The sequence below is a fragment of the Oncorhynchus kisutch genome, linkage group LG28, assembly GCF_002021735.2.
Source record: "Oncorhynchus kisutch isolate 150728-3 linkage group LG28, Okis_V2, whole genome shotgun sequence".
In the NCBI taxonomy this organism is placed as follows: Eukaryota; Metazoa; Chordata; class Actinopteri; order Salmoniformes; family Salmonidae; genus Oncorhynchus; species Oncorhynchus kisutch.
The window spans coordinates 22,643,935-22,670,211 of record NC_034201.2 but is presented as its reverse complement, the minus strand read 5'-3'; the positions used below and the strand labels follow the sequence as shown (position 1 = coordinate 22,670,211).

The following is a 26,277-nucleotide window of genomic DNA, read 5'->3' as shown; positions in this document are numbered from 1 at the left end:
TTCTTTCCACATTCTTTGGTGTTTTGCTAATGCTCATCGTGTCATGGTCTGACTCTGCCCAGCTCTTGAGGAGTATCCACCAGGTGCAATGGATCTCAACAAAATCACAAACATTTCTGCAAACAAATTAGATATTCATGTCAAAAACAATGAACATATTGTTTATTAATTAAGAGAGAGTCTTTCAGTTGCCAATGTCAACATGACATGTTGAGAATTATGCTACATCTAACATAGTGGCTGTAGTTTCTACAAGCCAGCACATTACGGTTGGGTTTGACACGACAGTGTAAAAAAGGGCAGGCTTATAATAGTCTAAGCACTTTCTATGGGTGAGTCAGCAAAACGGAGGGACAGACAAACAGTACAGTAAATGTCATAATGAGAGGTATCCCTCCCAGTGAAAGGAGGAATGTGAGAGACAATGCCCTGATTGCCCTGCATGTATTAAAGCAGCCCAGCTGTCAGGGAGGTGTGGTGTGTGAATTTTGCTGACGGGGATGCACGCACGCACGCACACACACACAGCTTCGCCCAAGAACCCAGCAGCACGTTGCCGCCCATCTGCAGGTGATTGCATCGCATAACCTGAACACTACATCACTCACTACCTCTCTCTCTCTCTCTCTCTCAGCAGAGACTCTCTCTGTTTCGGTATGTATAACACATACAGTATTATACACGTGTACAAAACATGACCTACGCTGGCCAGGTGATTCCAGGTGAAAGCTATGATCCCTCATTGATGTCACTTGTTAGCATTGGAGTCAACATGGGCCAGCATCCCTGTGGAACGCTTTCAACACCTTGTAGAGTCCATTCCCAGGCGAATTGAGGCTGTTCTGAGGGCAAAAGGGGGTGCAACTCAATATTTTGTACACTCAGTGAGCATATAAAGGTAAAAGGGTAAATTATTTTCTATATTTCGCTCTTTTGTATAAACTATTTGAATACAATTTAGCCTATATCAAAACAAGCATATCTGGAAAAAATACACAGCCCGAAAACTTCAAAGTACAACATTGATTCTTCCTTCTCCCTTCCATACTATACACTCTTCCTTAAAATACCAAATCTATCCAAGCCTCGCCCTCATAAACATAAGGAGCTATCCATCGTCTGCCAGCAGCCCCAGGAGCCCACCCAACCCACTCTGCTCTTGCTTTATACTTAGTGTATACTGAATGTGATAAGTCGACTATTGTGAAAGTGTCAGGTCAGGAACAGACGTTTATCAGAACAATAAGAACTGTACATGTACTTTCTCAGCAGACACACTGCAATTCCCTGAGAGACAAAGCCTGTGTTATCACAGTCTGATTAGTTTGGTTACATAGTGTTGTTTCGGATGAGGAATCTTTTCCTGTGGGTTGTTGTTGTGTGTCCTGAGAAAGTCTCTCCAGCACTGTGTGTAGTAGACTGTCTAGCCTATCGCTCTCCTTCACTGAAACTTCTGATGTCCAAGTGTGAGCAAAGACAACAAACAGTCATGTTGTTCCAGTGACCAACATTGTTATTGCTGCATTGATATCAGACAAAAACACTCCAGAACTATCAAACGCTTCTCTGCTTTCCCAACATTCTGGCAGCTTTTCCTGCATTACCACTACCTCCAAACATCCTGGCCATGCTGCATGGGCAAGAAACCCACAGGGCCGTGCAAGCTCACTATCCTTTTTTGAGCATGAGAAACGCTCTAACCCTCTCTCTCTCTCTGACTCCCCTTCTCACCTCACTTGACAAACATCTTGCCAGTCGCCACAGTTCACCATGGACGGGGCTTTTATTCTGCCTCCAGACAGCTCTGGTTTACATGGATTTGGATCTGAAAGTAGGCCAGTATGGCTGAACACTGTTCTGTGAATAATAATAGCATGATTGATAAACTTTACAGTAGACCGCTTCAAATTATAATACAGAGCATGTGTGCGTGTGTGTGTATACATACAGTATCAGTCAAAAGTTTGGACACACCTACTCATTCAAGGGTTCTTCTTAATTTTTTACTATTTTCTAAATTGTAGAATAATACTGAAGACATCAAAACTATGAAATCACATGGAATCATGTAGTAACCCAAAAAGTGTTAAACAAATCAAAATATATTTTATAATTTAGATTCTTCAAAGTAGCCACCCTTTGCACACTCTTGGCTTTCTCTCAACCAGCTTCACCTGGAATGCTTTTCCAACAGTCTTGAAGGAGTTCCCACATATGCTGAGCACTTGTTGCGTTTCCTTGCTTTTTCTGCGGTCCGACTCATCCCAAACCATCTCAATTGGGTTGAAGTCGGGGGATTGTGATGCAGCACTCCATCACTCTCCTTCTTGGTCAATTAGCCCTTACACAACCTGGAGGTGTGTTGGGTCATTGTCCTGTTGAAGAACAAATGAAAGTCCCACTAAGCTCAAACCAGATGGGATGGTGTATCGCTGCAGAATGCTGTTGTAGCCATGTTGCTTAAGTGTACCTTGAATTCTAAATAAATCACAGACAGTGTCACCAGCAAAGCACCCCCACACCATCACACCTCCTTCTACATGCTTCACTGTGGGAAACACACATGAGGAGATCATCTGTTCACCTACTCTGTATCTCACAAAGTCACGGTGGTTGGAACCAAAAGTCTCAAATTTGGACTCATTAGATCAAAGGACAGATTTCCACCGGTCTAATGTCCATTGCTCATGTTTCTTGGCCCAAGCAAGTACTTTCTTCTTATTGCTGTCCTTTAGTAGTGGTTTATTTGCAGCAATTTGACCATGAAGGCCTGGTTTTATCACCAAAGCCCCATATACTACCCACCACTGCAACCTGTATGCTCTCGTTGGCTGGCCCTCACTATATGTCCGTCGCCAAACCCACTGGCTCCAGGTCATCTATAAGTCTTTGATAGGTAAAGCCCCACCTTATCTCAGCTCACTGGTAACCATAGCAATACCCAACCGTAGCACACACTCCAGCAGGTATATTGCACTGGTCATCCCCAAACCCAACACTTAATTTGGCCGCCTTTCCTTCCAGTTCTCTGCGGACAATGACTGGAACGAATTGCAAAATCTCTGAAGCTGGAGTCGTATACAGTGGGGCAAAAAACTATTTAGTTAGCCACCAATTGTGCAAGTTCTCCCACTTAAAAAGATGAGAGAGGCCCGTAATTTTCACCATAGGTACACTTCAACTATGACAGACAAAATGAGAAACAAAATTCCAGAAAATCACATTGTAGGATTTTTAATGAATTTATTTGCAAATTATGGTGGAAAATAAGTATTTGGTCACCTACAAACAAGTAACATTTCTGGCTCTCACAGACCTATAACTTCTTATTTAAGAGGCTCCTCTGTCCTCCACTCGTTACCTGTATTAATGGCATCTGTTTGAACTTGTTATCAGTATAAAAGACACCTGTCCACAACCTCAAACAGTCACACTCCAAACTCCACTATGGCCAAGACCAAAGAGCTGTCAAAGGACACCAGAAACAAAATTGTAGACCTGCACCAGGCTGGGAAGACTGAATCTACAATAGGTAAGCAGCTTGGTTTGAAGGAATCAACTGTGGGAGCAATTATTAGGAAATGGAAGACATACAAGACCACTGATAATCTCTCTCGATCTGGGGCTCCACGCAAGATCTCACCCCGTGGGGTCAAAATGATCACAAGAACGGTGAGCAAAAATCCCAGAACCACACGGGGGGGGACCTAGTGAATGACCTGCAGAGAGCTGGGACCAAAGTAACAAAGCCTACCATCAGTAACAAACTACGCCGCCAGGGACTCAAATCCTGCAGTGCCAGACGTGTCCCCCTGCTTAAGCCAGTACATGTCCAGGCCCGTCTGAAGTTTGCTAGAGAGCATTTGGATGATCCAGAAGAAAATTGGGAGAATGTCATATGGTCAGATGAAACCAAAATATAACTTTTTGGTAAAAACTCAACTCGTTGTGTTTGGAGGACAAAGAATGGTGAGTTGCACCCAAAGAACACCATACCTACTGTGAAGCATGGGGGTGGAAACATCATGCTTAGGGGCTGTTTTTCTGCAAAGGGACCAGGATGACTGATCCGTGTAAAGGAAAGAATGAATGGGGTCATGTATCGTGAGATTTTGAGTGAAAACCCCCTTCCATCAGCAAGGGCATTGAAGACGAAACGTGGCTGGGTCTTTCAGCATGACAATGATCCCAAACACACCGCCCGGGCAACGAAGGAGTGGCTTCGTAAGAAGCATTTCAAGGTCCTGGAGTGGCCTAGCCAGTCTCCAGATCTCAACCCCATAGAAAATCTTTGGAGGGAGTTGAAAGTCTGTGTTTCCCAGCAACAACCCCAAAACATCACTGCTCTAGAGGAGATCTGCATGGAGGAAAGGGCCAAAATACCAGCAACAGTGTGTGAAAACCTTGTGAAGACTTACAAAAAACTTTTGACCTCTGTCATTGCCAACAAGGGGCATATAACAAAGTATTGAGATAAACTTTTGTTATTGACCAAATACTTATTTTCCACCATCATTTGCAAATAAATAAATAAAAAATCCTACAATGTGATTTTCTGGATTTTTTTTCCTCATTTTTTTCTGTCAATTGTTGAAGTGTACCTATGATGAAAATGATCGGCCTCTCTCATCTTTTTAAGTGGGAGAACTTGCACAATTGGTGGCCGACTAACTACTTTTTTGCCCCACTGTATCTCCCTCTCTAACTTTAAGCATCAGCTGTCAGAGCAGCTTACCGATCACTGTACCTGTACACAGCCAATCTGTAAATAGCACACCCGACTACCTCATCCCCATAACATTACTTACCCTCTTGCTCTTTTGCAGCCCAGTATCTCTACATGCATATCATCATCTGCACATCTATCACTCCAGTATTAATGCTAAATTGTAATTATTTTCACTATGGTCTATTTATTGCCTACCTGCCTACTCTTCTACATTTGCACACACTGTACATAGATTTTTCTATATTTTCTTTTCTTTTGTGTTATTGACTGTACGTTTGTTTATGTGTAACTCTGTGTTGTTGATTATGTCGCACTGCTTTTATCTTGGCCAGGTCGTAGTTGTAAATGAGAACTTGTTCTCAACTGGCCTACCTGGTTAAATAAAGGTGAAATAAATAAATAAAATAATTAACGGAATCTCCTCTGAACAGTTGATGTTGAGATGTGTCTGTTACTTGAGCTCTGTGAATCATTTATTTGGGCTGCAATTTCTGAGGCTGGTAACGCCAATGAACTCTGGGTCTTCCTTTCCTGTGACGGTCCTCATGAGAGCCAGTTTCATCATAGCGCATGATGGTTTTTCCAACTGCACTTGAAGAGACTTTCAAAGTTCTTGATATTTTCCCGGATTGACTGACCTTCAATACATAAAATACTGATGGACTATCGTTTCTATTTTCTTATTTGAGCTGTTATTGCCATAATATGGACTTGGTCTTTTACCAAATAGAGTTATCTTCTGTATACCACCCCTACCTTGTCATAACACCACTGATTTGCTCAAACGCATTAAGAAGGAAAGAAATTCCACAAATGAGCTTATAACAAGAATGCCAAGAGTGTGCAAAGCTGTCATCAAGGGAAAGGGTGGCTACTTTGAAGAATCTGATTTGTTTAACACTTTTTTGGTTACTACATGATTCCATGTGTGTTATTTTATAGTTTTGATGTCTTCACTATTATTCTACAATGTAGAAAATTGTAAAATATAAAGAAAAACCCTTGAATGAGTAGACGTGTCCAAACTTTTGACTGGTACTCTATGTGTAAAGGAGTGTAAATTACTCTTCCTAGCCTGGTATTGAAAACCTTATATTGTGATGGATCGTACAGTGAAATTACTGTGATTGCTGATGCATTACACTGTAACGACCCAACTAAAGAGGAGTGATCATTACTCTGATTATTAAAGACTTCCCAGAATTAGTCCTAATGATATCACAGATAAACCATCTGTTTAGATTCAAAACTCCTTTAGAAGGAGATGGTAAAGATGAAACAATCAAACACTGTTTCCAGCACCTGATCCAAGGCCAGTTTCTCTTCTTTAGTAGCCTAATCTCAGAACATATAACCATTCCTGCGCTAGCTAACTAGATTACATTTTTTCATCAAAGTTCATCACGAGAGATTACTCCTCTAGTTACTTCACTGAACATCAGGCCCACAGCACTCTCCAACATCCTAAAATAACCTGTATCTGTGGATCCATATCAAACATAGTCATGGTCAGTTCATGATGCTTTACATTTGATGTAATCTGTGTGTGACTCCATTGAGGAAAGTTACGCCCTCACTCAACCCTCTAACACTATCATCTTAAAATAACCTCTATCTATGGCTTCATATCAAACATAGTCATGATCCATTTATAATAACAACACATTTGATATGTAGCCGAGTGTGTGTGACTCCACTGAGGATAGTAAAAGCTCTCTCTATATTAAGAATACTTTACCCTCAGAACAGACTCAATTCGTTGGGACATGAACTCTTGGCTGGATGTCCTTTGGATAGTGGACCATTCTTGATACACACAGGAAACTGTTGAGCATAAAAAATCCAGCAGTATTGCAGTTCTTGACACAAACCGGTGCGTCTGGGACTTACTACCATACCCCTTTTAAAGGCACTTAAATCTTTTTTCTTGTCATTCCCCCTCTGAATGGCACACATACACAATCCATGTCTCAATTGTCTCAAGGCTTAAAAATCCTTCTTTAACCGGTCTCCTCCCCTTCATTTAGACTGATTGCAGTTGATTTAACAATTGATATTAATAAGGGATCATAGCTTACATCTGGATTCACCTGGTCAGTCTGTTATGGAAATAGCTTAATGTTTTGTGCACTGTATATAAAACATACTGTACGTGATACAAATACTTGACAGATGACAGATGCTACACAAGGAGGCTGTAATTGGATGATGTTTAGCCTCATATGAAATGGACACACACGAGTGCGCACACGCGCATGCACACACATACATTCCGATGGAGGAAAAAACAGTGTCAGACAGACAGCAGGAAGTGACAGCATAGATGGATCACACCACAGGGCTTATGGGACGCCTTCCAGTTGTTATAGAGTACAAGTCACCATGAGAAGCTTGAGGACACCTCACCTCACACTGTGTGTTCAGTACAGAGGACTCATGTCTGAACTGGTTTTTACCCCAAATTTGGCAGATATAAATCTACAGTAATAAGAACAGTTATGAAATCCTTAGTGACAAAATTCAAATGACTTCATTGATGTCTTCATTACGCCTTGGCCAGAAACCAAATCCTAAATGTAAACAACAAAAACACCTACATGATATGTGAACAACAATATACTGTATTCTGTGTATGAAATAGCCAATGCTCTATAGTAGAGACATGTGTGTGACAGGTACCAAGAGTCTAATCTCTCCTGCTGGCATGCAGCAGCTATACTGTAGTCTCCGAATCAGAGCCTACCATGCTCTCTCACACCACACACACTACCGCTCCGAAATGACACGACAACACTCACTAACTGACAACGCTACACTGTGAGGTGTGGGCTGTGGCCTCACAGGCTGCCTGCCTGGCTTTTCTCTATTGCCTTCTTGGCCACACTGTGAGTGACACAGGGACTTCACTGGCTGCACACACTGGGTGGAAAGAGATCCGGCTACAGAGGTGCTCCCACACACACACTCATAAACACAAACATGCACACACAAAGATGCATACGCAGCACTTACACACACACCTCTTTGTCAGCTGTGCAACAAGTTATTTTACACTAGAGGAGGCAATGAGCCCACAGACAGGGGCTGATAATGCGGATATGCTGTTCATGGATAGGACAGAGGTAGGACACAACCTGAAAGGAACATTTGTTGATGAGAGAACAGAAAGAAGCAAGAAGGGAGACAGAGATACCAATGGTTTCTCTGACTAATGTGAAGTTAAAGGCTGCTAAATTAAGTTAACAGAGACTTTGAAATGTAAATGTATTAAGCAGTCTATCCTTAGGGCAGCAGAGGGAGAGAGAGACAGAGAGAGAGGAGAGGCGAGAGAGCGAGCGAGAGGCGAAAAGAGAGAGGCGAGAGACAGAAAGAGAGAGAAGCTGCATGGGACAGCGATACCATCTCCACTGGCTGATTCCCTGCCTGCCTCTGACAGAGAGGAAGCTGCTGGAAGATAAAACACACTCAGCACTTTTCATGTCCAGATATCGTGAACCACACACACAGACACACACACACTACTAGTCAATGAATATCCTTCTTCTTAGAATGTGATGAATAAGAGAAGAAGGGCCAAGTAAACCTACAGTACAAATAGAGCCACTGGGACTGTACAGCTCTCTATGTCTGATAATTAACCTTTAAATGGGATTTTCTGACATGGCATCAGATTCATAACTAAGCTGTTTGGCAATGCATGGCTTTGTTTGCCTCACATCAATAGAGCAAAGAGGGACAGAGAAGGGGGGGGGGGGGGGAGAGAGTGAGTGAAAGAGATACTGATGAAGTGAATGAGTATAGATAGCCTCAGTGATGGAGAGAGTAGTGGTGAGTGAACAGAGCTAAGCTGGCATACGATACAGTACGGTAAGGTAGCAGACCTGACTCAGGTTCCTCCAGCCTACCCGCCTGGTTCCCCATGCTGGTTCGGTCCGCAGGTCTATTCACTATCGACACCAGGAAGGACTAATCCAAGAACCCCGGCCGCGGGGGAGGCGGCTTTGCTCAGAGAAACTCTCTATCTTACAGTATGTAGTCTCAGTCTGATCCACCGGCAGAGATAAATAAAGGAGATAAAAATAATATCCACTCCTTCCTTCCTCTCTCTTCTCTCCAGCTCTTCCTGAGGCCGAGTGAGTGGAGGCAGACTGTCCCGCTGCCGTGTGTGTGCTCAGTCCTCCAGGCTGGTGACAGTATGACACACTGGCAGAGCGGTGTGGGCTTCATTAGCCCAGTGACGGCTGGAATCAGCACAGAGGAGGAGTGGCTTCTCCAGGCCCCACACACACCCACACCCACCGATCCTCCTCCTCTGCTCCTCCTCCTTCCCTGTCTCACAGACTCTCCCAGAGCTGTTATACACTCTATCACAGTAGAGCAGAAATGACTGCTGCTTTTTAACAATGTACTGTACCTCAACACAGTAATCCCCTCTTTCTGGTACAGTATAATGAAAGAGAGAGAGACTGATAGAGGAGGAAGAGAGGAAGGAAAAATAAGGAGGAAAAGGACGTTTTGTCTTGTTGGCAGGGACTTACAGCAGAGCTCTCTCTTCTCTTCCCTTTCATGTTAACTCTCCTGACATCATCCGTCCAGCAGAGAGAAGGATCACCGATTAGCTGGAGCTAACTCTTAACACACGCATACAGTACATGCAGTATCTTTCTCCTCCTTTCACATACACGCATTCATGTGCACACACAAAATCACACACACTGCCAGTGTTTTCATAGCAAGACTGGGGGGCTGTTTTGGGGTGAGTGTGTATGAAAACGTTGGGAAGTTGTGTGTGTGTGAGGGGAGGGCGGTGCAGTGGGGGTGAGAGGAGAGGATAGCTTGTTTTTCCCCTCTCCCTCATTCACAATGTATGTGTCTGAAATATTCATGATGATAAAAGCCACAGTAGGAGAAATAAAGTCAGGAGTGAATTAATGTGTCATCTCCAGTTGGATTGGTACTTTTTTGAGCGACGCGACTTTAAGGCAACCTCTTTCTCTTTCCCTCCATCATTCAGTGCCTCCCTCTCTGTCACTATGTGTGTGATTGTATGTGTGCTTATCTTTCTCTCTCTTTTATTTTATTGTGCTATTAAAGTTATAAGAGCCTCTATCTGTTGCAACATTAAGCATTTTGAAAAATCTCATTAAGGGCGTAATAGTTTAGAAAGTCTAAGAGATGGTGCGGTGGTGCCTCCTCCTCCTCATCATTCTCCTCCTCCTTCTGTGTTCTCTACTGATCCTCTCTCCTGTCTGAGCCCATCACTGCAGAACCACCCTCGATAAACAAACATAGCTCTAATCCAGTTAAGAATGTCCTACTAGCCACAGGAGCACCATTTCTATGGCCTCCAAGAAACATTTAGAAGAATTTCAGTATTTGGGGGTTGCTTGGGGCACAGTTTTCTCATGACATAGATGGATGTTGTATGTACTTTAGTCGACACAAACCTTATGTCAGAATATCTACATATATTTTTCCTAAATAGACCATGGGCCTTTTTCCTAGACACAAATTAAGTATTGTACTAAAAATCATTCTCAATGGAGATTCTCCATTGAAAGCACTTCTTAGTCCAGGACTAGGCTTAATAGCCCTATATTTGCATGTTAATCCTATACTTTGAAGATATACTGGGTGGGTGTGGATTCCTGATTCCTCATTGCTAACATCATTACCAATGCTCTGAGTGTGTGTGTGTGTGTATGTATGTATGTATGTGTGTGCTTGTGATTTGCTGGTTGACTCATAACCCGCAGTCCCCGTTATATCTGCATGGCGTGCGGGTTTAGGGCCATGAAATATTGTGTGGATGAATGGCGGGTGTGTGGCTGTCGAGTCGAAAAAAAATACAAATATATCAAAACATCCACAAATGTATCAATTTCTATCTATCTATCTATCTATCTATCTATCTATCTATAGGCTACATTTAGGTTTTTATTTGATTATTTGTAGGCTATTTGACATTAGTGCGTAAGCCTAAGCTTTAGGGCCTAACTGTACACGCGCCAAATAGCCTACATGCCAATCACCAAACGCTTTTGGTGAACGGGCAGAAAAAGTTAAGGTAAATATACTAAGGCAAAAAGGACAAAGTCAGAGTTTTATTCAATAAGAGAAAAGCTGTGAAACGCAGAGTTGAAAATAATGAGAAGGGAGGGACAGAAATGTAATGTTTAGGAAAGATTTGGTGGTGTTAAAAAAGGATGTTAGCAGTGCCTATGTTATGTGTGATGCTTGTGAGGCACATCAAGGGAAGTGTAGACTATCGTTCAGATGGGTTAAATGGAAACTGAAATCTGGACAGTGACTGACGGTCTATAATTTCTTAATAGCCTTAATAGCATTAATATTAACTCCTGCAGAAAATGATACACTGAAAGTACATTTTGACCCGGGAATAGGAGTGAAGAAATATTATTTCTTTCTTTCAGCATCTTGAGAGAATGTGAATATGCAGTTAAAAAAGGTGTGATTTTAAAATGATCAGCAGAAACGTATCTAAATTAGGCAAAATATTGTTACTCTGTCTCTGACTATAGCCAACAGTGCATTTTCTATATTTGCGGGTTAGGGCGTCATATTTTAATTTTCTGTCAGTTGTGGATGGGTTATTAGCAATTGCAGGCAGGTGAACAAACAGCTGACCCGCGCACCACCAGTACTTGTGTGTGTTTCTCTCTCTCTCTCTGTAAGCATGTATGCCTGTGTGTGTGTGACGTAGAAGTCCGTCACTGACCACGGGCAGTATTTGGTTATTTAACGCACAAACACATTCATCACTCCTCCCTGCTCCATTATAAGATAAGTTAACAATGTGGGTCGACACACAAGTTAACTTCTCTGTCTTAGTACATACATTTCACACTTATGTCAATGTTCATATTTAATACAAGCAATATGTATTTTACTTATCGATGTTATGGATGAGCGCGTTGTTTGTTTGTTCTGTTCCTCTCTCTCTCCATCTCTGTAGCTTCCGGGTATGCTGGATAAGAACCGAGCAAAGGGAATTGGGCTGACTTTATAGTGCCTATCCCAAATGGCTCATTAATGTAAAATGTGCATATTGAAAGACACTGTCAGTAGTGATGTAATTGTTGTGATATTGTTTCATAAACATGTTGCAATGTATATACTTTAGTATGTTTAGTTAATGGAAAATGTAGGTTTGACGAGGTAATTGCTTAATTAATTGTTCTGAGTGGAGGGGCTAGCCCTACAAAAGGAGCCTCTCTTTCAGTTCATGGGGAGGCTTTTTGGATGATGGCAGTACTGTTGTTTTTGTTCCGGAATCACTTTGTAAATAAACACCCTTGCACAGAATAACTTTTGTGGCTCCGCCATCTTTTTATTTTGATAGAGGTCAGGTTTTCCAGTATAGCCTTCTGGCCTACTCTACGTGACTGTGTGTGTGTCTGTCTGTCATGGTATAATGCTTATGGAGGCTAAAGAGGACTGAGGAGTCCCAGTGGTATTGAGGCATGTTGGATTAATTCATATGGCAGTGATGAGGAGGAGCTAGAGAGAGTGACTGTGCCCCAGTCAGGTGGGCTCCATTGCGACCCACAGACACACACTGTCCCTTCATGGCCCAGAGCGTGTCCAAAATGTCACCCTAATTACTATATAATGCACTACACAGTGGCTTCTTCCTTGCTGAGCGGCCTTTTAGGTTATGTCGATATAGGACTTGTTTTACTGTGGATATAGATACTTTTGTACCTGTTTCCTCTAGCATCTTCACGGTCCTTTGCTGTTGTTCTGGGATTGATTTGCACTTTTCACACCAAAGTATGATCATCTCTAGGAGACAGAATGCGTCTCCTTCCTGAGCGGTATGACGGCTGCGTGGTCCCATGGTGTTTATACTTGCGTACTGTTTGTTCAGATGAACGTGATTCTTTCAGGCATTTGGAAAATACTCCCATGGAAGAACCAGACTTGTGGAGGTCTACAATTTTTTTTCTAAGGTCTTGGCTGATTTATTTTGGTTTTCCCATGATGACAAGCAGAGGCACTGGGTTTGAAGGTAGGCCTTGAAATATATCCACAGGTACACCTCCAATTGACTCAAATGATGTCAATTAGTCTGTCAGAAGCTTCTAAAGCCATGACATCATTTCCTGGAATTTTCCAAGCTGTTTAAAGGCACAGTGTATGTAAACTTCTGACCCACTGGAATTGTGATACAGTGAAATAATCTGTCTGTAAACAATTGTTGGAACAATTACTTGTGTCATGCACAAAGTAGATGTCTTAACCAACTTGCCAAAACTATAGTTTGTGAGAAACAGAGAGACATTGTTGGGTGGGTCCCCCATTATTACAGCTAACTAACTATGCTAGCTAATCAGTTTACAGCAAGTAAGTTCAGTGGGTTCTTAATGAAATGGAAGTGAAGAGTGTGCGGTAAACGTGGCAGCAGGTGTGAAGGCTTCCTAACCTAAGTTGGTCCTGATGACAAATACTGACCTCCTAATGACTGTGGCACAGTGTGAGTGTCAGACAGGGCCAGAGGGGCTCCAGAATTAGCGTCTGGGCTGAATCAGTCATCACAATGAGATCTCCTTTGCCCTCTAGTAGTTTAGAACACTGTCAAGTCACCAGTTACAGCTGTGGACACTGTGTTCTAACAGCAGATATATTTGTTTTGGCTTCCCAGATATTGATATTGAGCCACAGAGGATTTTCAAATATCTATTGTATCTTTAAGTCAAGACACTGCTACTGGAAAAGGCAATAAAATGACTGAGTAAAACTGGCCCTTTGAACAGTGACACACCACGAGACCTTCAAAGTTCAAACTGCCTGCAGTAAGTGCTCTGCATCCATTCCAGAACAGCAGTGTGTAAATCAGAACAGGTGTGAGGTAAAGGGAGTACCCATCCATGAAGTAGCTACTACTGCACATCATCTTATCTCATCAGGGCTGATGATAAAAATGTTATTTATAGAGTAGCAACTGCTCCGTCTTCTCTCATCCTGGCACTCCACAGGGGATCCTCTACCCTCTTCATTTAAATATTGATGAAGTGCTTAAATAAGTCATCTGGACGTGGCTGTGGTGTTCAGGAGCTCTCAGGAGCTGTGGGACTTGGGACAGGCTCTGGCTGGTTCTTAGCAGCAGATGGAGAGGGACAGCAGAGAGTGGAGTCATGGTCTCTAGATGACACTGGTGTGATGATCACAACAAAAGGATGTCACTTTACTAAATAAGCAGAGTGACATCAAGTTAATTTATTCATACCTCCAAGGACATTGGGATTCTATCACTACCTCACAAGAATGTAGCCTAACATTTTGCCTTAACTAGTTAGGTGATAGTACGGTATGCACAAACTAATGAATCACGTTGTTGGAACAGTGTAAGACAGGCATGGCTGATGCATAACATACCTTTAAACTGTGGCATTTGAGAGAGTAGCCTACTACACGCTCACACATAGACTACATATAACAAGTGAAACATCTTTCAATAAAATGTTCAATTTGGTATTTGGAAGAAACATCAAAGCCAACATCAAACATCACGAATGAAAGCAGATTTTGATGTATAGAACATGTGTAATGTCTGACAAGTCTGAACAATGCTAGGGTAATGAAAACTGTGGCTCAAAGCCTTGCAGGTCCAGATTGCCTGAATAGGAGCAGAATGGAGTTTACAAGACTAACACGACAATTCTGAGAGTTACCTAATCCAGCAATAAAAATGGGCTTTGGTACAAAATACTTACCACAGAGCAAGGTGGTGAGAAGATCAAGTAAATCAAGAAAATAATACGTTGACATAAATCAATAGAGGTAATTTACCTCCACCAGCACATACAGAACATAACCATCTTTCATTCATTGTGACTGACAGCATGGTACAAATCCTCAAAAGCTACAGTAGATTTCACTAAACTCTAAGCATTGTCCTTGCATATCCTCATCAATACATCAAGATAAAACACAGATATTTCACTCAAAATATAAGATCACATCATTCGTTTAAATATCAGACCACAAGCCAAATCTATATTAAAATATTACATTTTCCCTGACTGATATCTCATCTCATGTCATGACTTCCGCCGAAGTGGGTCCCTCTCCTTATTCGGGTGGCATTCGGCGGTCGACGTCACCGGCTAGAACATTGACATCTCAGACATTCAGAAAACAAGGGGTGTTTCTCATAATGCATACTACCGTACCCTGAACACGCAAATTGGGAGCACGGGAGGGCCGGAATATGAGTCCAAATCAAAGTATGCGAAACAGAGCATGTAGGGCACTTCTCGAGTGCGTACTCCGTTTGTACATATTTAGAGGTATGCATCGATGCAAGCTTCAACGGAAAGTACGCAAAGAAATATGACGCAACCCCTTAAAACGAATTTAAAAAAAAATCAATGTAGACAATTATTATATCTTTCATTTCAACAAGGAACACAGACTGAGACCAAGGTCTCTTTTACAGCTGGGCCCGGCGTATACATGTTTACACATACAATTTAGGTACAATGATTAAGAAATTACACAACACAAACAAAGTGATCACAGAAAACTAAAAAATACAAACAACAGCAGATTGTTACATTTACACATAGGTTATTCCTAACTTGCATTACCCGAAGCAGTTACAAGCAATACAAAAATACAAATCCTCCAATAAATATTTAAAACGGGCAAGGGGAACAAGAGTCTCAAGTTTAAATTTGGTCTGCAGTCTATGCCATAAGCAAGGAGTGTAACAGGAAACATATATAGCTAGCTGATATAGCTAGCTGATTGTTATGAATTTAAATGGTTGCTTTGTGTATATCTTGTTTTGTCTCTATTGCCAGTGGCCTGGCTGAAAGACAGTCAGGTCATAACAATAGAAAAAGCATAACATTTTCTTTTTACTTCAGTTGTCATCCTTTTTTAATTTAATTTAATTATTTAAGACAAAATATATATTTTAATTAACCGAGGGCAAGTTAACAGTCCCTTGCTTACAGAGTAAGCCTGTCCGGTGGCTTGCACAGCCGACCCACCCGTGAGTAAGTATTGGCTCTGACAGGGGTAGGATTAGGGGCACGAGCTGGAGAGCTTGGTGGGGTAGAAGCCTCACCTTCAGTTGGCCCATGTCTCAATTCTGCGCCCCTTTCCCTTAGGCCTGGACTGTGATCCAGCTCATGTAGGTGAGTGTATGGCGTGTTCTGGTTTGTCTGCTCTGCTACGCGCAGATCCATCCGATTGTGACGATAGAGGGAGCCACCAACATCCACCAGGTAAGAACGTGGTGCAACTCTCTGCAGGCATGTGCCCAGCCTCCAAAGTCCTGTGTGGTCTCCCGGCAGCGGTTTCATCCTTATCGTTTCACCCACCTCCAGCTCTGGTAGGTCTCGAGCAGTCCGGTCGTAGAAGCGGTTTGTCCGTGACGCCAACCATGACGCAGGGCTCAAGTAGCTTGTTAGCTACGGGGATGGTAGTCTTCAGACGTCTGGACAGAAGGCGTTGTGCTGGGCTGCTGTCCATGTTTTCGGTGGGTGTGTTCCTCCGCTGTAAGATCGCTTTCCATGGGTCGTCGTTGCTGTCGCGCAAGGCCCTGCTTAACAAGTTTTTTGCAATCTTGACAGCTGATTCTGCCTTGCCATTTGCTTTTGGGTGTCTTGGAGAGGTCACAGGGTCAAACTCCCATTCTGAGGCGAAACGCTTGAACTGTGCAGTGAATTGTGGGCCATTGTCCGTGATTACCTTGTCAGGCTGACCTTGCCTTGCAAACTGCGCCTTGCAGCGCTTTATGGCCGTCTCTGCAGACAAGTCAGGGAGCAGTTCAATTTCCCAAAAGTCAGAGTAGTGATCAACGATGAGAAGATAGTCCTTTTGTCTGTGGCTGAATAAGTCCATGCTGACGATTTGCCAGGCCCTTGTGGGCAGTTCGTGTGACATCATGGTTTCCTTTTGCGTACTCGTTGCATGTGGTACAGTTGCTGACAAAGTCTTTAATTTCTGCTTGCATGTTTGGCCAGTATAATGTTTCACGAGCCTGGCGGTAGCATGCGTCACCTCCAACGTGACTGGAGTGTATGCGGGTAAGCATCTCTGGACGTAGTGATTTGGGAATAATGACCTTCTGACCTCTGAACAAGATGCCATTTTGCACGCTGATCTCATCTCGAAAGGTCCAGTATTCTCTCACTGTGAAAGGTGTCTCCTCTTTCAGGTATGGCCAACCTGCGAGAGCCATGGACTTCAGTGACTGTAGGTGTTCGTCCTTGTCAGTGTGTTGCCTTATCTGGGCTAGGCGGTGATCTGTGACGTTTAAGTAGTCTGCCTGATTGATCTGTTGAACATCTTGTTGTTCCTGCTGTAGCAAACAGATGGCCTGCCGCTGATAGACAGTGCATTGTGCACTGTACATTGTGTTGTTGCCCTGCTCAGTGTGTCGCTGATGTACATCTCTGGTCCTGGCTTGTAAATTACCTTCAGGCTGTAGTTTTGCAGAGTCAGGAGCATGCTTTGAAGCCTCTTGGGCGCGTTGAGGAGAGGTTTACTGAATATGGCAATGAGTGGTTTGTGGTCAGTTTCAGCGATGACCAGGTCTCGCCCATATAAGTAGTGATGGAATCACTGGCAGGAGAAGACGATGCTGGGGCACTCTTTCTCAATTTGTGCATAGTTTTGTTCGGTGGGGGTGAGCGCTCTCGAGGCAAACGCAACGGGCTGGCCTTCCTGCATAAGGCAACATCCAAGTCCACTTTGGCTGGAGTCGCTCTGGATTGTGACAGGCTTCATGACGTCGTAGTAGCGCAACACTGGCATGGATGAAGCCAGAGATTTCATCTCCTGCACTGCGGCCTTGTGCTTGGGTAGCCAGTGCCATGGTGTGTCTTTGTCTAGCAACCGGCGCAGAGGCTCACAGACTACTGATAGGTGTGGCATGAACTTTGCAAGATAGTTTGCAAAGCCGATGAGATGCTGTACGCCTTTTGCGCCTATAACTGCGCCTATACTGTACTTAGCTACAAAAATAACAAACGTGTGTTTTCCGAGCCACTTCTGACACCATGTTTCTGTATGATATGTTGGATAAAGGAATAAAGACAGACACCAATGTCAGGTTCAATAGCCTTGTTTGTGCATTGTACAATTCCCTACAACCGTAGTCCGTGGAACAGTCCGGCTAGTCGATTACCTATCAACTAGACTCCGTAACATATATCTTGTTTCATCTATTGTTGCCACTGTCCTGGCTGGAAGAAGGTTCAGTGAATGGGGAGGTGAAGATTGAGGTAATACAGTAGGGTGCTTATCAAATGTAATGTTTTATGCATTCTCCACACTCTCGTCCTCACAAGAACTTACTCAAGAGAACGTTGTCGGAGAATGCATTCGAAGCATGAGTGTGGAGCAAGGCAGTATGCATATTGAGAAACAGCCAAGGTGTGTCAATCAACATCCTTTTGCTTGGGTTCCTTTCAACCACCATCATTATATCATAACCATTATGTAGGCCTCAACTGTCAACCCAGGTTGTATACATGGTTGACTAGGTTAACACTCCTTCATCACATGATCATGCCTAATGGGATTTTTTCTTCAGACCTGTCTGACCTGTCCACTGACTGTCAGGTTAATCTGTCTCAACAGGTACTCACTGGTGTGGAGGAGGCAGATAGACATAGACACACAGAACACAACACAATACAGCCTGCTGGGTGGAGTATGCTAAGCATGTGCTCATGATAGGTCCATTCTAGTTGTTGACTTGAGTGATTGTTAGACTGGATAATAGTCATGCTATAGCTCATGCTATAGCCAATGTAGTGGAGCTAGGCGATATGGACAAAAATCCATATTGCAATACATTGCCTGAATTGATGAATAAACAGAGTGATACGTTTATAACATTAATGTGCACCACAGTGTTTTAAATGATCCTTTAAACTCTTACTACTACTACTTTGATGGTTGTAGCAATCAATCATTAACAATCACCCATATTAGCAAACTTATTTCATTTCAAACTTCACATTTCTATACCACATCTCTGCCTGCGATAAGTCATCTGTATGGTCGGTGTCTATAATTTTCAGTTTATCATCCCCAGCTATACAATGTAGCCAATAACATGATGACTCTTTCTCAATCTCTATTCAGCCATGTTGGTCTATCTCTGAGTTAGCTACAGTGCCTTGCGAAAGTATTCGTCCCCCTTGAACTTTGCGACCTTTTGCCACATTTCAGGCTTCAAACATAAAGATATAAAACTGTATTTTTTTGTGAAGAATCAACAACAAGTGGGACACAATCATGAAGTGGAACGACATTTATTGGATATTTCAAACTTTTTTAACAAATCAAAAACTGAAAAATTGGGCGTGCAAAATTATTCAGCCCCTTTACTTTCAGTGCAGCAAACTCTCTCCAGAAGTTCAGTGAGGATCTCTGAATGATCCAATGTTGACCCAAATGACTAATGATGATAAATACAATCCACCTGTGTGTAATCAAGTCTCCGTATAAATGCACCTGCACTGTGATAGTCTCAGAGGTCCGTTAAAAGCGCAGAGAGCATCATGAAGAACAAGGAACACACCAGGCAGGTCCGAGATACTGTTGTGAAGAAGTTTAAAGACGGATTTGGATACAAAAAGATTTCCCAAGCTTTAAACATCCCAAGGAGTACTGTGCAAGCGATAATATTGAGATGGAAGGAGTATCAGACCACTGCAAATCTACCAAGACCTGGCCGTCCCTCTAAACTTTCAGCTCATACAAGGAGAAGACTGATCAGAGATGCAGCCAAGAGGCCCATGATCACTCTGCAGAGATCTACAGCTGAGGTGGGAGACTCTGTCCATAGGACAACAATCAGTCGTATATTGCACAAATCTGGCCTTTATGGAAGAGTGGCAAGAAGAAAGCCATTTCTTAAAGATATCCATAAAAAGTGTTGTTTAAAGTTTGCCACAAGCCACCTGGGAGACACACCAAACATGTGGAAGAAGGTGCTCTGGTCAGATGAAACCTAAATTGAACTTTTTGGCAACAATGCAAAACGTTATGTTTGGCGTAAAAGCAACACAGCTCATCACCCTGAACACACCATCCCCACTGTCAAACATGGTGGTGGCAGCATCATGGTTTGGGCCTGCTTTTCTTCAGCAGGGACAGGGAAGATGGTTAAAATTTATGGGAAGATGGATGGAGCCAAATACAGGACCATTTTGGAAGAAAACCTGATGGAGTCTGCAAAAGACCTTAGACTGGGATGGAGATTTGTCTTCCAACAAGACAATGATCCAAAACATAAAGCAAAATCTACAATGGAATGGTTCAAAAATAAACATATCCAGGTGTTAGAATGGCCAAGTCAAAGTCCAGACCTGAATCCAATCGAGAATCTGTGGAAAGAACTGAAAACTGCTGTTCACAAATGCTCTCCATCCAACCTCACTGAGCTCGAGCTGTTTTGCAAGGAGGAATGGGAAAACATTTCAGTCTCTCAATGTGCAAAACTGATAGAGACATACCCCAAGCGACTTACAGCTGGGGCTGAATAATTTTGCACGCCCAATTTTTCAGTTTTTGATTTGTTAAAAAAGTTTGAAATATCCAATAAATGTCGTTCCACTTCATGATTGTGTCCCACTTGTTGTTGATTCTTCACAAAAAAATACAGTTTTATATCTTTATGTTTGAAGCCTGAAATGTGGCAAAAGGTCGCAAAGTTCAAGGGGGCCAAATACTTTCGCAAGGCACTGTAAGTGCAGTGAATGTCTTCTACCCACTAATTAAGTATGTTAGGGCACTAGTCAGCTGAAATCCTCTGTCTTTTCCCTGTTGGACACATAAACGATTCGGTTTGGTTGATGCAAGTACAAACTCAAACATGAAATCCCTGTGGGTAAAAAAAAATACCCCATCTGTCTCTGGAGAATACAACATCTCTCACACTGCTGCTTTTTATCTAAAAGAGATAAGGGTGCAAAACAACCTTTATATAAAGGCCAACTTAGCTTATTTTGACTACAACATCTTTTCCTGGGGGAATAGACTGGTGCAGCTTGCGATTACATAACAAGGCTAAGTGTACTCGGTGCACTCATCCTTAAGCTGCAGAGTGCTTTTCAAGTGTTAATCTAAACAAATCCGTCCCTCTAACATTGGACTGGAAGCTGAATAGTAAGGAATTATTTAGGAAGTTGCACAATTAAAACATTATACAGGCAGGACACAAAATATACAAATCTAATTTCTATCCTGTGGTGTGAAAACCTTCAAAACAAAATTATTTAATTAAAGCTCCTTGATACATTTAAAAGCCAATCAGGGATTCATTGTGTGACAACTTGAGAATTATATTCTGCACAACACTTTTTGCTTGGTTTCACACTTTCACTCAGCTCCCAGAAGCCCTTTGTTAAATGGAGAAAACAAATGTTTTCCTCCATACAACAGAACTAAAGAGAGATGTGAATTAGCAATTAGCAAACACTGTGTGGATGGGGCTCGATAAACAAACACTGCTAGTCTGCTACCACAGTGGGATTTTAAAAGGGAAATGCTAAGACAATATGGTTACTGTACACAAATCTATGTCCGTCAAATACTAACTGTAGGCCTACTATTTGTTGAGGTTTGTTGGATGAAGCTATTCTTCACAAATATACTACTGACACAGCTGATTCAAAACAGAACCAAACTGATGGTTAGGCCTACCAACAATTCATCACTAGCAGAAATCTGGAATGTCCTTGGTCATACACAGTACCAGTCAAAAGTTTGCACACACCTACTTATTCAAGGGTTTTTCTTTATTTTTACTATTTTCTATATTGTAGAATAATAGTGAATACATCAAAACTATGAAATAACACATATGGAATCATGTATTAACCAAAAATATGTTAACCACAAATATTTTATATGAGATATACTTCAAAGTAGCCACTATTTGCCTTGCTGACAGCTTTGCACACTCTTAGCATTCTCTCAACCAGCTTCATGAGGTAGTCACATGGAATGCATTTCAATTAACAGGTGCGCCTCGTTAAAAGTTAATTTGTGGAATTTCTTTCCTTCTTAATGCGTTTCAGCCAATCAGTTGTGTTTTGACAAGGTGGGGTTGGTATACAGAAGATAGCCCTATTTGGTAAAAGACCAAGTCCATATTATGGCAAGAACAGTTCAAATAAGCATAGAGGAACGACAGTCCATCATTACTTTAAGACATGAAGGTCAGTCAATGCGGGAACATTTCAAGAACTTTGAAAGTTTCTTCAAGTTTAGTCACAAAAACCATCAAGCGCTATGATGAAACTGGCTCTCATGAGGACCGCAACAGGAAAGGAAGACCCAGAGTTATCTTTGCTGCAGAGGATAAGTTCATTAGAGTTACCAGTTTCCAAATGAGCAATTAACTGCACCTCAGCTTGCAGCCCAAATAAATGCTTCATATAGATAGTTCAAGTAACAGACACATCTCAACATCAACTGTTCAGAGGAGACTGCGTGAATCAGAACTTCATGGTTGAATTGCTACTAAAGTACACCAATAAGAAGAAGAGACTTGCTTGGGCCAAGAAACACGAGCAATGGACATTAGAAATCTGTCCTTTGGTCTGATGAATCCAAATTTGAGATTTTTGGTTCCAACTGCCATGTCTTTGTGAGACGCAGAGAAGGTGAACGGATGATATCCGCTTGTGTGGTTCCAACCGTGAAGCATGGAGGAGGAGGTGTGACAGTGCTTTGCTGGTGACACTGTGAGTTATTTAGAATTCAACGCACACTTAACCATCATGGCTACCACAGCATTCTACAGCAATACGCCATCCCATCTGCTTTGTGCTTAGTGGGACTATCACTTGTTTTTCAACAGGACACCCTCCAAGCTGTGTAAGGGCTATTTGACCAATAAGGAGAGTGATGGAGTGCTGCATCAGATGACCTCGCCTCCACAATCACCCGACCTCAACCAAATTGAGATGGTTTGGGATGAGTTGGACCACAAAGTGAAGGAAAAGCAGTCAACAAGTGCTCAGCATTTGTGGTAACTCCTTTAAAACGGTTGGAAAAGCATTCCAGGTGAAGCTGGTTGAGAGAATGCCAAGAGTGTGCAAAGCTGTCATCAAGCCAAAGGGTGACTACTATGAAGAATCTAAAATCTATTTTGATTTGTTAAACACTTTTGGGATGTAAAACAAATGATTCAATATGTGTTATATCAAAGTTTTGATGTCTTTACTATTATTCTACAATGTAGAAAATAGTAAAAATAAAGAAAAACCCTTGAATGAGTAGGTGTGTCCAAACTTTTGACTGGTACTGTATGTCCAGGTATTCGGTCCAGGTATTCATCACAGACAAAGAGGCAAGCGTGACCTAACGGGATTCATCATTATACAGTGGGGCAAAAAAGTATTTAGTCAGCCACCAATTGTGCAAGTTCTCCCACTTAAAAAGATGAGAGAGGCCTGTAATTTTCCACATAGGTACACTTCAACTATGACAGTCAAAATGAGAAAAAAAAATCCAGAAAATCACATTGTAGGATTTTTAATGAATTTATTTGCAAATTATGGTGGAAAATAAGTATTTGGTCACCTACAAACAAGCAAGATTTCTGGCTCTCACAGACCTGTAACTTCTTCTTTAAGAGGCTCCTCTGTCCTCCACTCGTTACCTGTATTAATGGCACCTGTTTGAACTTGTTATCAGTATAAAAGACACCTGTCCACAACCTCAAACAGTCACACTCCAAACTCCACTATGACCAAGACCAAAGAGCTGTCAAAGGACACCAGAAACAAACTTGTAGTCCTGCACCAGGCTGGGAAGACTGAATCTGCAATAGGTAAGCAGCTTGATTTGAAGAAATCAACTGTGGGAGCAATTATTAGGAAATGGAAGACATACAAGACCACTGATAATCTCCCTCGATCTGGAGCTCCATGCAAGATCTCACCCCGTGGGGTCAAAATGATCACAAGAACGGTGAGCAAATATCCCAGAACCACACGGGGGGACCTAGTGAATGACCTGCAGAGAGCTGGGACCAAAGTAACAAAGCCTACCATCAGTAACACACTACGCCGCCAGGGACTCAAATCCTGCAGTGCCAGACGTGTCCCCCTGCTTAAGCCAGTACATGTCCAGGCCCGTCTGAAGTTTGCTAGAGAGCATTTGGCTGATCCAGAAGATGATTGGGAGAATGACATATGGTCAGATGAAACCAAAATTGAACTTTTTGGTAAAAACTCAACTCGTCGTGTTTGGAGGACAAAGAATGCTGAGTTGCATCCAAAGAACACCATACCTACTGTGAAGCATGGGGGTGGAAACATCATGGGCTGTTTTTCTGCAAAGGGACCAGGATGACTGATCCGTGTAAAGGAAAGAATGAATTTGTTCTTAACTGACTTGCCTAGTTAAATAAAGGTTAAAAAAAATGGGCCATGTATCGTGAGATTTTAAGTGAAAACCTCCTTCCATCAGCAAGGGCATTGAAGATGAAACGTGGCTGGGTCTTTCAGCATGACAATGATCCCAAACACACCGCCCGGGCAATGAAGGAGTGGCTTTGTAAGAAGCATTTCAAGGTCCTGGAGTGGCCTAGCCAGTCTCCAGATCTCAACCCCATAGAAAATCTTTGGAGGGAGTTGAAAACCTTGTGAAGACTTACAGAAAACGTTTGACCTCTGTCATTGCCAACAAAGGGTATATAACAAAGTATTGAGAAACTTTTGTTATTGACCAAATACTTCTTTTCCACCATAATTTGCAAATAAATTACAATGCGATTTTCTGGATTTTTTTCTTCTAATTTTATCTGTCATAGTTGAAGTGTAGCTATGATGAAAATTACAGGCCTCTCTCATCTTTTTAGGTGGGAGAACTTGCACAATTGGTGGCTGACTAAATACTTTTTTGCCCCACCGTATATTTTTTGCCCCTGTATACAGTACAGTAGGAACAGCTAGAGCTGAGGCAGAAAAACAAGTCTACTGAGTTCTACCAACCTTAACCTGAGGTAAAGTCAGCCAGTCAATCAGAGATAGTTAAAGTAGGCCTAGTGTGATCAGCCCCTGGCTGCTCCACCCTATTCAGTGGTATTCACACACAATGCTGCCAAACCCATGAAATAGCACAGCATTCCTCCACATTGTAAGACTAAATATTGCTCAGTTAATTCAGTTATGCCCTGCCTGGCCAGCCACACCCACACTGGAGGGTAGGCACAGCACATGCACACGCACCTACACGTTTTCTGTTGAAATGAGCAGCTAGCCAAGCAAAAACAGCAGCAAAGACAGACAGGCAGCAGACTAAACAACAACAGGCTGTATAAAGAAGTAACCTCCTCTGACGCAGCATCAGCAGCAACAACATACTTCAGACTGGGACCCTGTAAACAATCAAACATTCCACTTTTTAATTCTACTTTCAAAGACCTTATGCTTAGTTCAGTCAAAACACAGACAGGGTTTATATAACAGCTAGGCCAAAGTGTTTAGTTTGTTATTCACACAAATTAATTAGAGGAGTGGAGCCTGGTTTAACTGTGTGATGAACAAAAGTCTGAGCAAAGTAAAATAGCCAAAATGTTTAGAAAATGCAGCCTAAAATGGATGACTGCTGTAATTGAGAGATCTATCTTCATGATTGATGTGTCCAGTATGTGTCCTGTGGGTGAAAGTGTGATACAGTTACAGTATTATACTGTCACAATGACAGAGTATCGGGTTAATTTGCTGAGGTTGTTGTTGAGGTTCAAACACAGTCAACTCAGTCAAACATACTGAGCACTGGGTGTTCTTTTGTTCCAGCGCCTCATTTTCACCCATGTGACTGACTGACAATCCCTAACACACACACACACACACACACACACACACACACACACGCACACGCACACGCACGCACACACGAACAGTAAAACATCAAAATAATTAAAATCTCTCAAAAGAGAACAATGATGAGCATTCTTTCCCTGTCCATTATAGCTGCTATTGAAAAATAAGTCCTAATTTCTGTATCATGACAGAACAAATGGCCACAGTTCAGAGAGCTAATCAGGGGTTGTTAGAGGGGCAGACGATAAGAATGTCCACTCAGGTTTTGCCCCAGAAACATTAAGAGTCATAAGACAACTACCTGCATCCCAACAGGCCAGCGAGACACAGAACAGTTATGGAAAATAAAGAGGGGATTTCGGGGAAAGTGGCGGCTTGTGTTCTGGACCTTGAGCAGTTAGGCAAATCAGAGTGATGATCTATGGCCCTCTAGTGTCCATCAGGGGACATTTCACCCTATAACCCCATGCCCTCAGAAAGTATTCACACCCTTGATCTTTTCCCCATTTTTTAGTGTTACAGCCTGAATTTAAAATGGTTTAAATTTAGATTTTTTTTCAGTAGCCTACACACAATACTCCATAATGTCAAAGTGTAATTATGTTTTAATTTGACAAATGACTTAAAAATGAAAAGCTGAAATGTCTTGAGTCAATAAGTATTCAACCCTTTTGATATGGCAAGCCTAAATAAGGTCAGGAGTACAAATTTGCTTAA

General features: G+C 42.2%; 1 protein-coding gene across 5 annotated transcripts in view; it reads right to left on the bottom strand.

Moving 5' to 3' along the window:
• LOC109872642 (cytospin-B-like) overlaps positions 1–26,277 on the bottom strand; it is a 171,800-nt gene that overhangs the window by 84,809 nt on the left and 60,714 nt on the right. Inside the window, exon 1 of one of the 5 annotated variants that reach the window (XM_020463952.2) lies at positions 8,611–9,004. The exons of 3 other annotated variants lie outside the window; for them this stretch is intronic. In XM_020463952.2, the coding sequence (XP_020319541.1) occupies positions 8,611–8,650 (40 nt within the window). In that variant the 5' untranslated portion in view covers positions 8,651–9,004. Of the gene's footprint in view, positions 1–8,610; positions 9,005–26,277 lie in introns of those variants that run through there. One more of the 5 variants, XM_031807503.1, reaches the window with a different exon arrangement.